This window comes from Tachypleus tridentatus, chromosome 11, assembly GCF_004210375.1.
Source record: "Tachypleus tridentatus isolate NWPU-2018 chromosome 11, ASM421037v1, whole genome shotgun sequence".
Lineage (NCBI taxonomy): Eukaryota > Metazoa > Arthropoda > Merostomata > Xiphosura > Limulidae > Tachypleus > Tachypleus tridentatus.
Window position 1 is genome coordinate 84,635,486 of NC_134835.1, and position 13,529 is coordinate 84,649,014.

Here is a 13,529-nt window from a genome sequence, read left to right on the forward strand (position 1 = left end):
CTCGAAAGTATCGTCATCTAGAAGTCGTTTTTGAAAGCGTGAAAAGATATAGAGAAAACAATAATGAAAGGGCACGTTTAGCATCTCTTCTCTTGATTCAAATACTAAATCAATAGAAAATGTTTGTGCGTTTTTAACTATAAAATCTCTGAAATGTAAATCAGTTCTTATCTTTCGAAAAGTACTGGTGCTAACAAACACTTTAGGCAACCAGTAAAGTTTTGTTGTTTTCTATGGGTGTATATGTGTTTGGCGAAAGTCAACGTAAATCTTATAGACTTATTTATATATTACTTATGTATATTAAATTAAATATTTTAGTGCCGTACTACGTTTCAAAATTCATCTGAAATAGTTTTATTACGTATATTAAAAGTGTAGGTAGAAAAGGAATTCACGTACTATTGTGAATATGGTGACCCTTTTTTTTTTGTCAGTAAGGAAGAAAACGGCCTTATAGACGCATGCTTGGCAAAGTCGTAATAGTTCAGTATAACCAGAGCTGGATCACCCACAGTGCCCTCTAGTTTTGACATAGACAATAGTGTGACAAGGAACTTGTAGCTACTAAAGAAGGAATAACGTGCTTTCACGACCCCTTGTCTCCTACCGCGAAATAAATAGAGGAGGAGGGGAGCATAAGGGGTGTAATATGGATGGCATTCCAAGTTTCTGTGATATCCATTACAAGAACATAAGGTTTTACTGTAAATCCATTAGGACCTCATGAAAGGACCGGCAAGGTGACGTAGTGACTGGCAGAAGAAGAATTCGTAGCCTTCAGCATTACAAGTTCTGGTTCCCACGAACCTACCTGTGGTTCTCGCTTCCACTTTCCCCAAACAATGGCGCATTTAATGCTCGTTATACGGAGAACCTTTTATTACAAACACAGGCACGATAACGAAAGATAACGTTGGTTATGATATAAATTAATGTTAATTATTCTGTGGTCACCACTATTAATATTCTACGCCCTGCCACGTTTGTTAGCAGAAATCATTTAATAAAGTGGGTACTTTAATTAAACATATACAGGTATATATTTATATATATAGGAGAAAACAATGTTCCTTTATACGTCAGTAATGAAAAACAATTTATGAGTACAGTATTTAACAAATTGCAAATCATACGATATTGGACCTTTTTGACATATTTTAAAGTTAAACCAAACAAATATATATATATAAACATTGTCTGACATAAATAATATCCCTATAAGCGAGGCTGTTTTAAATAGATGGGCAAATAGCCAATGTTACAGTAATATTCTTTCAACTTTCTCGATAGAAAAGTTTTAATTCTGAAATCTTAGTTTTTCATAAATGAGACACCCTGTACACCCTGTAAGAGGATGTAGCCCTAAAAACATTTTAATTTCCCTTAAAATGACCCCCTCTGACACAGCGGTAAGTGTACGAATTTACAACACTAAAATCAGGGGTTCGATTCCCCTCGGTAAACACAGCAGAGAGCCCGATGTGGCTTTGCACACACTTAAAACGTGCAGACGTACTAATAACATTCTCAGGAATGAAAAATGATTACTCCTTACGAAACTCAAATTTTACTTGGAGGGAAAGTTTAAGAGTCGATATGAGAAAAGATCAAAATAATATTTTGCAAATATAGAACTTGTTTTTATTAGTATGTATTGTATTTGTTTTGGCGTGTAAAGATAAAAATCTTCTGAGAAGCTTGTATAGCTGAACTTCTAATGCGATTTTTTTAAAGTATTAAAACTTTCTTATATACGGTTTTCAGTCATTAAAACTAATACTTGTGTCTTTCTACTTCAGTGCAATTCGCCCCTGTGATATAAGGTAGGCGTTCGTTGTTCTTATTTCTCGTTAAGCACAAAGTTACATAATGAGATATCTGTGTTATCTATATTGTTAATATAACAGTAATACTAGGTACAATACTATAACAATAATCCCAGATATAGTAATATAACAATAACACTAGATACAGTAATGTAATAGTAATACTAGATACAATAACACTAGATACAGTAATGTAATAGTAATACTAGATACAATAACACTAGATACAATAATGTAATAGTAATACTAGATACAATAACACTAGATACAGTAATGTAATAGTAATACTAGATACAATGATACTAGATACAGTAATGTAATAGTAATACTAGATACAGTAATTCGCCCGTATTAGTTGAGTGTTCGTTGTTCTTGTTTCTCGTTAAGAGTAAAGCTACACAATGAACTATGTGTCATGTGTCCACCAGCGATATCGAAACGCTGTTTTAAGCGTCATAAGACTCCACACTTACCGCTAAACAACTGGGGGAAATAATGCAGGTGAAAACAGAAGATTAGAAGGTATTAAAATATGTGAATAAAATTTTCGCTATTGTCACTAAGCTATTTATATTAATTAATTAAGTAAACGTATTTTTTTCCATAAAAGTACTCGAAGATACATCACCAATATTGATGATGTTAGAAAGTTATCAGTAAAGAACTTCAGCCAATATTCTACTTCTGTTTACTACTAGCAAGTTTTAGTCTTTCCCTGTGCAGTATTTGTGCATATTAAACTCGTAAAAGTATTTTCAATGTTCTAGTTGATTGTATAATTCATTTTTTTTATATTATGCAATATGAAAATTTAATATGATATATTGAAATATATAGGATACCTTGTGGCATTTGAACCATAGAATGATTTTAATACACCAGAAATTCGTTATTTCACAAAACAGAATTTATAACAGCAATCGCAAACAAAAATTTTTACAAACATTGTTACCCGCGCGAGTTACTATTATAATTAAATTTAGCAATTCTTAGCAATCAGTATAAAAAACAGTTCTACAAAACCTGATGTTGTTGAATATTATAATCAATTATTATCAGATAGATCTAACACACGGTATACACATTTTCACAAATTACCTGATAACATAATACACTTTTCTAAAAGAACTTAAATTTTTAATCTGAAGATACTTTATGCATAGGTGAGCTAAAGATCAAATCATTTATATACAGGATTCAGGTTTGGCTATCGTAATATTGAATTATGGATCAAAAGGAAGGTAGCATTTAACACTTGCTGTCACAAGTGTTTTGTTCAGGTCTTTGAACGCGATAACAGGAATGATTTCCACTTTAGAATGTAAGCACAACTAGAGCAAGGAGAGTGTTCAGTGACATCAAGTCTCGAACAGTAGACCTATGGATTCACAGCGATACACGCTCATCAGAAAACACACCAATCTGTATCTGATGATATGATGCGATATTGTAAAACAATAATTTTACCTCCACAATCGCGCAATACAAATTAGGAGGGAAAAAAATAAGGTTAGCGATATGTATCCAGCTATTTCATATACGATAAAACAATTAAAACTTTGCACAGGTCATATATAAATGAAAATTACACAATTAGCCTAATTTCTTTTAAATAGTCCTATTGTTAAGCGGTTTAATTTAAACGAATAAGGTGCTACTAGTGGTAATATAGAGCAAAACGTTCTATAGTTCAATAAAACCTTAAAATACTTACCTTTCAATAGAGTTATGTATAAGATAGTTATTTAATTTGTCAGGTACATGTAACAGGATTTGTTATTTCTAGAAACTGCTATTTCAAAAGACCAGTATAGGACTAGGCATTACGTCAGTACCCTTTTACTACATGAAGCCATCGGTACATTATGCCAGTACCCACTTACAATGGTTTCCTTCTTAAAATCTACTGAACTAGTGAGATCCGTATTCAGGAACAATGTTATGAGCGGTTTTAAGAAAGAAAGAAACGAAAACCTGCAGAGTCTTAAGTTTCTCTAATAAGGTCAAATAATGCCGGTGTAATTTTTAGCGTTATTTGTATGTATCACATGTTATATTCATAATGATTTGAAAATGCGAAAAAAATAACTAAATCTCAAAGTAAGCCACAGACAGCAAAAGATGTGGTCCGTGTTTTGGTCAAACAATCTTCGATGGTAGTTATTTCGCCAAAATATTGACCTCATATTTCTGTTTCCTTTACAATTTCTATTTTTTGTTTCGTATGTGTATATTTTGTCACATCATGTAATAGTAATTCAAACTCTCCAAATCTTATGTCTAAAATATATGTTTCATTTTATTTATATCGAATATGGAAATATATATTTATAAAAACTTATTAGAGGAAATAAAGAAATACATAATAATACGTTGTCCCCACTATATTTGTTATATTCAGTACCGAAGAGGTCTTTCGCGGTCTTTCAGGCCGGGTTAGATACTACAAACAATGGAGTAGAATTTATAACATAAAATTGATTGAAAAACACCTGTTTCGGTGTGAACTAGATTAGTTGGTAATCTATAACGTATCACAAATTTTATTAAAGTCCCTATAAACCAGAACTTGGTTTATTATTTATTAAAATCAAATTATGAGTAAATTGGAATGGATTGCAACTGTTTGTACTAAAAAACACAAGTGTGAAGGAAGACTTTCGAAAAGTCTTCCGTCTTTCAGCTATGAAATGATGGACGAGTTTTTAATAAAATATAATATTTATCAAAAAAGAAGTTTAAACAAAAAACTCGGAAAGAGGGATAAAAAAACGATTGATGTTTATAACACTTTGTATTAATGTTGTGTTTAGTGTTGCTCCACGTCTTTAATATTTCATTATGTACTCTATTATGTCACGGTCCGTTACACGAATTTTTCTTTTGTTTTTTTAAGTTTGTCACACCATCTGCTGAAAAAAAAACACACTGGATAATATTCCGTGTAAGTTCTGTAAAGAAATGCAAAGAAGCGCTACCTTTATCATACTTTTTAAAAGCTTCAACAGTGACATTAAAGTCCTGTCCGAGTGATTGGTACATTATTCAATTGGAGGTAGGAGTTAAAAACATTAGACTCCTCAAAGCAGTTAGTAGAACCAGACTTGGATTTCTACCACTAAAGAAGACCTAGACTCTTTTTTTGATTTAAATATTAACATAAACACGTATTTAAAAGTGAAGACGTCTGTATTGATATGGAAATAAAGTGGAGAAAAACAAGAATGTTATGCCAGTAAGCAAATTGAGTTTATTAAAAATCGTTACTCCAATTACCTTTATCGAACAGGAATTATAGTAGTTTTCTTGTACATGTAACCGTGACTAGATGAAAAACAAAATTATTAACAAAAACTGTAAAATATCCACGAAGGACATTTCTCGAGAATATTCAAAGCTTGTAAGTTTGATTGGGATATACATTTAGAGTGTCAGTGTTCACAAAATGTATTTTATTTCATATTCAAACATTTAAGTTTATTCCGTGTAAGAGAGAGAATAATAACTATTATAAAAATGTATATTTAATCTTGAAATTGCTGATATATGAACAGATATTTTCGGGAGCTGACACGAAAAAGTTGTATTCCGTCTATATAAAACAATGGCAGCAGATTTATGAACACGCTCAAAATACAATGTGCTTCGGTTATGTACAAAAAAAAAGAAGAATTTTCTTATACAACAATATTAAAAATTGGTAAACATGTAAAACATGCAGAAGCTGACATTTATTGTCTTTTGTTGTTGTCGACAGACAAAAGACAGGTGAAAAGGAATTAGAAATATGTTTCATTTTCTTTCAAGCCTCATTCAAAGTAAACGTACACTATACATAAGTGTGCATATACTAATAATATTAAAACATCTTTTTATTTCTAACATAAGAAAATTCACAAAATTTAAACTAAATTATCCAATTCTGATGGTAAGTTGTTAGATATGGCCTTTGAGTAAAAAATAAAAATAAACTGTATTATTAAAACAAAAAGTATTTATAATGAATCATATCGGATGCGTAACACACTAGTTTTTTGTTAGTTTTTTTTTATTTCATCATTCTGTCGATCATTGGTCTATTTTCAATATCTGCAAACCAGCTTGAACAAAATAAAGCCGCGTTCTTGAAGGGACTGCTAAGTTGATTCCTGTTCTATTATTCTTCGAAGTGATGTAATTATATACAAGTTGCTTCAAGTTGTGTTTAAAATTTAACATTTCAAAACAGATTCTTTCAAGATACCTTTAAGCCTAAAATACAATGATAAACTACACAACAAACATAGATAATATAAAATATAATATGATTTTTCATGTCTCATTTAGTGAAAAACAACGACAAACACTATTCAATAAACTTATAATAGAAAATGAAAGAAAGTAAAAATATCGTCTCTGTGCATATACGTATATATATGTATAGTTTTAGAAATAATAAAACAAAAAGCTTTAACGAAGAAAGTTAATAATTGCTCTGAGGAACATCAATAACGAATACTATTATTTACTCATTACTCTGTGTCACACACCTATGGCGCTCTTGTTAAATATTCGGCACTTTAGAATATTGTTCAGATAACAATAAGGACAGAGAATCTTTTTGATTAATCCGTACTATGAGAAAATTACCTTATTTTTTGGTCATCAGATCAACAATAAAAGTAGGTTACTTTGTTAACAATGATTTGTACACACAAAACTCCACTTTAATTAAAAAACTTAATATCTATATATGCTCCTAAACACGACACTTTGGACCGATAATCTAGCTAGAGAATGCTGTGAATTTTCGCCATAATGTTGACGGTATTAAGTACCGATATGGAGAGTACAAAATTGCGAAAATTCAAGAAAATAAAATATGAAGAAAAATATCATAAAGCGCTTACCGACATAGTGTAATTACTAACTAATAAACACTGTATGTTTAGAAATAAAAATATGTACATCTTTTGTACAAATAACGTACTGTATATATATATATTGATATATACGTGTCTCTTCTCATTTATCCTTGTTATTGTGTGTGTGTTTTCTTGTAGCAAAGCCACATTGGGCTATCTGCTGAGTCCACAGAGGGGAATCCTTGTTATTACATAATAATCTGTAATAAAAAACTTGGTCTCAAATTCGTAAATCAAAACGATTAGTTTTACACGTAATACCTTCTATAAACATGTCACGTAAACTTACCTTCACACTTGTAATTTAAATACATATCGTGGGCGTTTACTATGCAAGGTTAATTTAAAAGTATTTCTGTAGGAAGCAATAAAATATCTAATGATTGCTAACACATGTTTATACTTGGTTAAAAAAAACTGTTTAGCAAACAGAAAGGACAAATCCATGAGAATGCATACCAAAGCATACCTGTAACATTTTTTATTCAACATGTCATATGTATGTCACTTGTTATGTATAAAATGCAAATAGTTTCGTTTGTATTTTATTACTGAAAAATCAGCTGCTGAGTCAAGATGCATTGAAGGGTGAAAGATAAACACGGAGTGGTAAGAAATTTAGCACAAATATATTAATAAGAAAAACGTACGGTAGAACAATATATTTAATGTTTAAAATAGAGAAAACTACATAAGCTTGAGGAAACTTTCTTCAATCGTAATAAATCTATAATTTATAAAAATAATATTTAATTATATTATACTAAGTAAAATCCTTAAAACAACGACAAAAATAATATACTATTGCAATTTTATATAAAAATACGAATTAAGTGTTTTTCTTATAGCAAAGCCACATCGGTCTATCTGCTGAGCCAACCGAGGGGAATCGAACGCCTGATTTTAGCGTTGTAAATCCGAAGACTTACCGCTCTACTAGCGGGTGTCGAATACGAATTAAATCTTAAAATTTAGTTTAAATACGATGTAGAATGTTCTTTCAGTTTGAAGATTGTTGCAGAAACTAGAAGGAGATTTATATAATATATTATGAACACAAGAACATTAAATTAAGACAGAATTTCGACATTACAAATATATAGAAATTAATAGTTCTTGCAGTCAAGGGCTACTTCATACAACATACCGAGGTGAAATTTAAAGTTTCATTAGGGGATGTATGAAAATTCTAGGTTCTTGAAACCAGTTCTGTTGATAACAGAAAGAGTCGAGATAGAAAACCTAAAGAGACCAACATATGTCTTAACAATGGCCTAGTTGTACTTGAAGATGTGAAACCTTACTTCTACAACAATAAGGCAAGTACACAATAACATGAAATGTCCCCAGAGGATGTACGGCTGCTCATAAACCAATGCGTAAAAACGATAACTAAACCAAAGGATCATATGGGCATTAGACTCAAAACAATGAAAGAAAAAAGAAAAAAATAAGAAAACTGAAGAAGATGATATTTACAAACGAATTCTTAACCGAATTGTTTGGCAACAATAAACGGTAGTTTATTTGACGCTGGGAAAGGGAACAACGTATGACATCTGCTGCAAAGTATGCTGTTAACAATACAAGCATAGGTTGCCAATAGTGTCAGAGATCTACAGAAAATTAATGACACGCTGACTGCTGACAGTTGTATTCACATTTTTCTCCATATGCCATTCCCTCAGGAACAAGACCTGTTGGGAAGGGATTAATCTTCCATCAAGGCAGCGAATGTGTTGAAACTATGAAAACTAGACCAACAAAACACTTACCACGATGATTTGGTTACCAGAAAATCTCGATGCAAATACAAGTATGTATTGGTATGAAAACTGAGTAGATGAGTAGACAATCAAATATATTGGTTGAACTGTAGGATTAGCAGAGGACACTTGAAATAATGTTTCATCATGATACACTGATATACGTGTGATAGCATGAAAACACTATATACTGATCCGTTTGAAGCAAATTGAAAAAAATAATGTATATGTACAACATCTGTTTCTCTGTATTTCTGTAATAGTCTGTTACACTATTGAGTCACTAAACATTTAGTTTCAGTTACTTATTGTTTGGGAGTCCTGTATTATGCCTGTTGTTGTTACAAATTGCAGTGGGAAGGCATAAAATCTTACATAGCTTTTAATAATGTATGTACAGTAAATGGAAAATTGGGGGAGGCATGTACCCTATCTGCCATGTTTTATATGTTATGTGTGTATATATATATATCAAATGTGCGTTTCCATAATTATTTTCAATACTGCACATACTGTATAAGATTTCTAATTTAATAATTAATGAAATGTCAAACTCAAATATTACGGTTGATAGAAATCCTTGTTTTGTAACAAATTACCTTTCGTTTTTGAAAACAACGTTTCTTTATACAAGAATTACGAACTTAAGAGTTTTTCGGAGCAAAAACGTTTCAGATAGTAACGAAATATACACGGGAATTTAAATTTTAAAAAGTCAGATGAAATCACTGTTTGCGAAAATGGCCAACTAAGCCCAAAACTTATGAGTGAACAAAGGCTAAATATGTGACAAACATATGCTGAAATAAATCACTTTCTACTTTAACTTGCTGTAGTTATAGTCTTAATCTTATCGTATTACATTTGTGTTTTTTCTTAATGCAAGTCGACACTCGTTAAAAAACGCGCATCTAGTTATGAACAGTTATCAATACGTTTAATTGTGTATATTGCGCAATTTGAAAGATTTAAATAAAAAACAATAAGTCTACCATCTTAATCATTTTACTGGTAATCAATCACAAGACTATTTCAACATAAGCACATATCCGTTCTAGAAATATTCGAGCAATCTTACACAGGAGAATGTTTACACAGGAGAATGTTCCTATGGAACAAACTCCCAGATACTGAAACAAACTTCAAAACCACTTGGATCATCTAACGTTAAATTATATAAATACATAGTTTTTTAACTTAAGTGGTTTTCTTCAGTGCGTCTAAAAAATAATTATATTAGTAGGAACCCACGTGATTTCTATTAAGCAACCAGATTTGAACAAACATTTTGGACAAACGCTTTTTTAATTATTTTTTTAAATGGCACTGGACACATTTAATTATTATAGCAACGACACATTTGTTGAAAACCTACGTTGGTGGTTTTTGTGCCAAACAAAGCCAGATCATTAAATAATAAAGGATTCAAGGTTCCAGAACAACAGAAAACCAGACTTCCAATAAAACGAGAAAATGAGTTTGTACCGGATATCGGATCAAAAGATTAGTGATATCGAAAGTTTGTCGAAAAATTAAACAAAATAGAATCCAAAATTTCTCTAAATGTTGTATGTTTATGTGGAGATAACTATACATGACTGCTTGAGGATTTGAATGTTTTAAAACAATTACATGCACATAAATGTAAGATGTATGTTTCTTCGGTAGAAAGTTTCTCTAAAGTTTAAAGACAAATACTAAGTATTTGTTAGTTAATGAAAACCAAAATCATATACTCAACTGCTTAGTAAAGTTGTTATGTTGGATATACCAACTCTAATATAACTAAGGTAAATGTAGATTTTTCTTTGTGAATACTGTTGCTAAGTGTTATGAAATATAGTTTCGGGCGAAAGAAACAGCAACTAATGAACTACCAATATTACAGATTTGAAAATTCGGTATATTTTATGAGAAACACTTCAGTATCACACAGGTTTTGATTAACACTCCTACGAAAAGTGGGGCCTAATAGGCCCCAGAGCAACTTGAAAGGTTATTAATATCAGGCTAATAATTTTGTATTTAAATGAAATTGCCATAATGAAATGAAATCAAATGAGTGTTAAAAAATAAAACACTGAATAATTCTATTAATGGTACTGAAATTAAACAAGGATGGCGTTCGAAATTCATAATCTAGAAATACATACAGAGCTGTGAGTAAATCATTTTATTTTCGTGTTTCTTTTCTCTGATTTTTTAAAAACATTTTCTTAAATTCAAGGTTTCGATGGGAGAAAAATACCATCATTAAGAAGGGTCAGTTTGAAGGAAATAACTGTACACGAGGTACATTTGTGAAAATCGTGAAACGATGTTTACTTTGAGCAAAGAACAATAACAACATATTTTCTACAGTTCTGAAGTAAAGTTGTCCTATGTCAAAATGTTTTAAATGTATTTTAAGAATTGAAGAGAGAAAGTAAAGGACAGAACATGAACCACACTATGAGACCGTTTGCCCAGTACCACGGCTCATCAGTCCGTCTGGAACAGGATAAACGTAGGCACTATTCATATGATCAATTTAAGTAAACGAACTGTAGTCGTTATAAATGTCACAAAATGCAGTTCAGCAATGTATGCTCAAAGATATAAGTGTTACCTTTTATTAAGTCAAAATGGAAACAAAAATATGTTTAAGGCAACGTCTTAAACCTTCACAAACATTTGATGTTATCACCCTTTAATACAGTGATAATCATAAAAATGTACTTTCAATATCAATGTAATGTTTTAAACTGCATAGCCTCAGTGTCATATCGATGTTATCAGACCTACTTGAGTCATAAGTCGATCGGCTCCGGTACCTTCTTCGTCCTTGAATATGATATCCGAATTGTAGTTAGGCACCAGCTCCTGAAATCTCTCGTCATCTCGTTGAAGTACCCCTTCATTCAGGCCGCTAGCCGCTAGCGTCTTCTCTGCCACATTAGGTACGTGCTGTTTAAAGACGAGCGGGGTTAGTTTGCGGGAGCTTCGTCTGATGCCGCTGCCACGACCGGGTCCGCACCCAGTACCTGGCCGTATGAGAAATAGAAGTAGAACTGCTAATGCTCTACCCCATCGTCGGTACCGAGGCCGAACAGATGATGCCGAAAACATATGCAACAAGGCAAGCATGATCTTGGAAGATGGTTAACCAGGTCAAATAAAATATCTCCACCTACGCCAAGTTTTGGTTTTCAAAAGGAGCAAAGTCATAATCGCGTGTGAACTTGTCACGGCATTCAGTTCATACACTCATTAAATGCCTAAGGTGTACAGTGCAGTGGTGATAAAGACGTATTTGAGTTCTTTCTAGCGCCCCCTACCAACACCCCTTTAGTTTGTTATACTTACGTAGGCAGACGTATTGTTATTGACGTTTCTATAGACAAATTTAAGCAGAAATAATAAAGATTTCTTATCAAAAATTACGTACTTTGGTAGGTGCTATTTCGAAGGTATGATTGGTGGAGCCCAGGTAGCAGTGACTCAAGTCTGTGATGTGATCTGTTTCCTGTTGAATGAGGCCAAGCTAACTACAGTGTACAAACTATAGAACGTTATTAGTGCCATGAATGCTGCTCACTTTGTCTGTATGAAACATACCACCCAGTTTTGACCACTGGTCACTTGTTATGGCAATTACAAACTAATTGAACTTTTTCTGAGTATCCGCCTGTTTCTTAAAACTTGGGGGCGGGGGAGGATGGGGTGCAAGAACCGTTTTAGTTCCCATCAGTATACCTTATTACCAATTGCCATACAAAATAGGTTTAATATGATAGTACATGCATCGCCCATAGGGGACGGACTTGCAAAACCAGCAACCAATCATAACGGGGATCTACTGAAGTCATGAGAGAAACCCGCTTATGGCAAAAACACACTTAACACTCCGCTAAGCCTTAAGAACTACTTCGGAATTCTACATGATTATGCTCACGAAATCGACTAGATATCACATACAATTCACTTTTTCATTGAATTGTTTGAAATGCTGCTTCAGAACTAAGTCAAGCTTGCTCAATATCAAATTTACGACTCGTATTTCAATAAAACTATCTTCTTATATCGCTGTCCTTGCAACAACCGTGCACCACAAGATTACTGAATCTTCGCGGCGATTAAATCTCTTCATCAAACAACGTTTTATACATGGATAATCAACAGTGTTATTATCTCAATATTTTGGTGTTAAAGCTCGCTCTTATCTCTGAGCGGTGTTCCAGCTATTTACTCTGTAACTTAGGTGATTCATTTATATCTACGCGTATTTCAGGTGTTACCTAGATTATTCTGCTATTTTTATATGCACAAAAAGTAAGAGCTGGTAAAGATTGTGTTACCATACAATAAAATTGCCATTGTTCTTATAAGTACAGAGCTGAAACTCAAAATCGTCGAATTTGATGAAAATGTTATTTTCGTGTAATTTGTTTTGTTTTCCATCTAAATTTACTAAATTTAAGTGATCACAACTTCTATTTTTGAAAAGCCGCTCTCTGATGTTAGGCTTAGCAGTTATCTCTCATCTGCTTAACCAAGATATTTTGTTACTGTAACTTTAAACAGAAAGTAACCATTAATTTTATGACACTGCGCAATAAATAAAAATGCTGAGTACTCCACTGATAAAACCTAAAAACGTAGTATTACTTTCCTGATAAAATAAAACGATAGACAGGTAATGGTTTGACACCTCGTTCACAAACTTTTAAACGTAGATTATCATACGTTTGTAATTTTATGTTATGAATTTTTACAGTATTTTATTTAACACTGTTCATGAAAAGTGTTAATAACATTTAACCTTAATTTGGTACACAAAGACAAGTCAACGATACTGCATCCAAAAAAATTCAAAATAAAATGGATCACATGTTTTCATATAATTTTCAACCAAAACATAAATTATAATGTTTTAAAGTATAGGCTAACTAATATTTTTTAAAAATATATCCACTTAGTTACACGTTATCAATTTTAGCTGAATATTTATTGTTTCAGCACATTGCTAATATGTTCATATCAGTTTACGT

General features: G+C 32.0%; 1 protein-coding gene across 1 annotated transcript in view; it reads right to left on the reverse strand.

Annotated features, from left to right (window-relative positions):
* Positions 1–12,510, reverse strand: part of LOC143232651 (sonic hedgehog protein-like) — a 63,064-nt gene extending 50,554 nt beyond the window's left edge. The window contains exon 1 of the mRNA XM_076468311.1: positions 11,284–12,510. Within this exon, the coding sequence (XP_076324426.1) occupies positions 11,284–11,625 (342 nt within the window). The 5' untranslated portion in view covers positions 11,626–12,510. The remainder of the gene's footprint in view (positions 1–11,283) is intronic.
* Between the last annotated feature and the right edge of the window lie 1,019 nt (positions 12,511–13,529).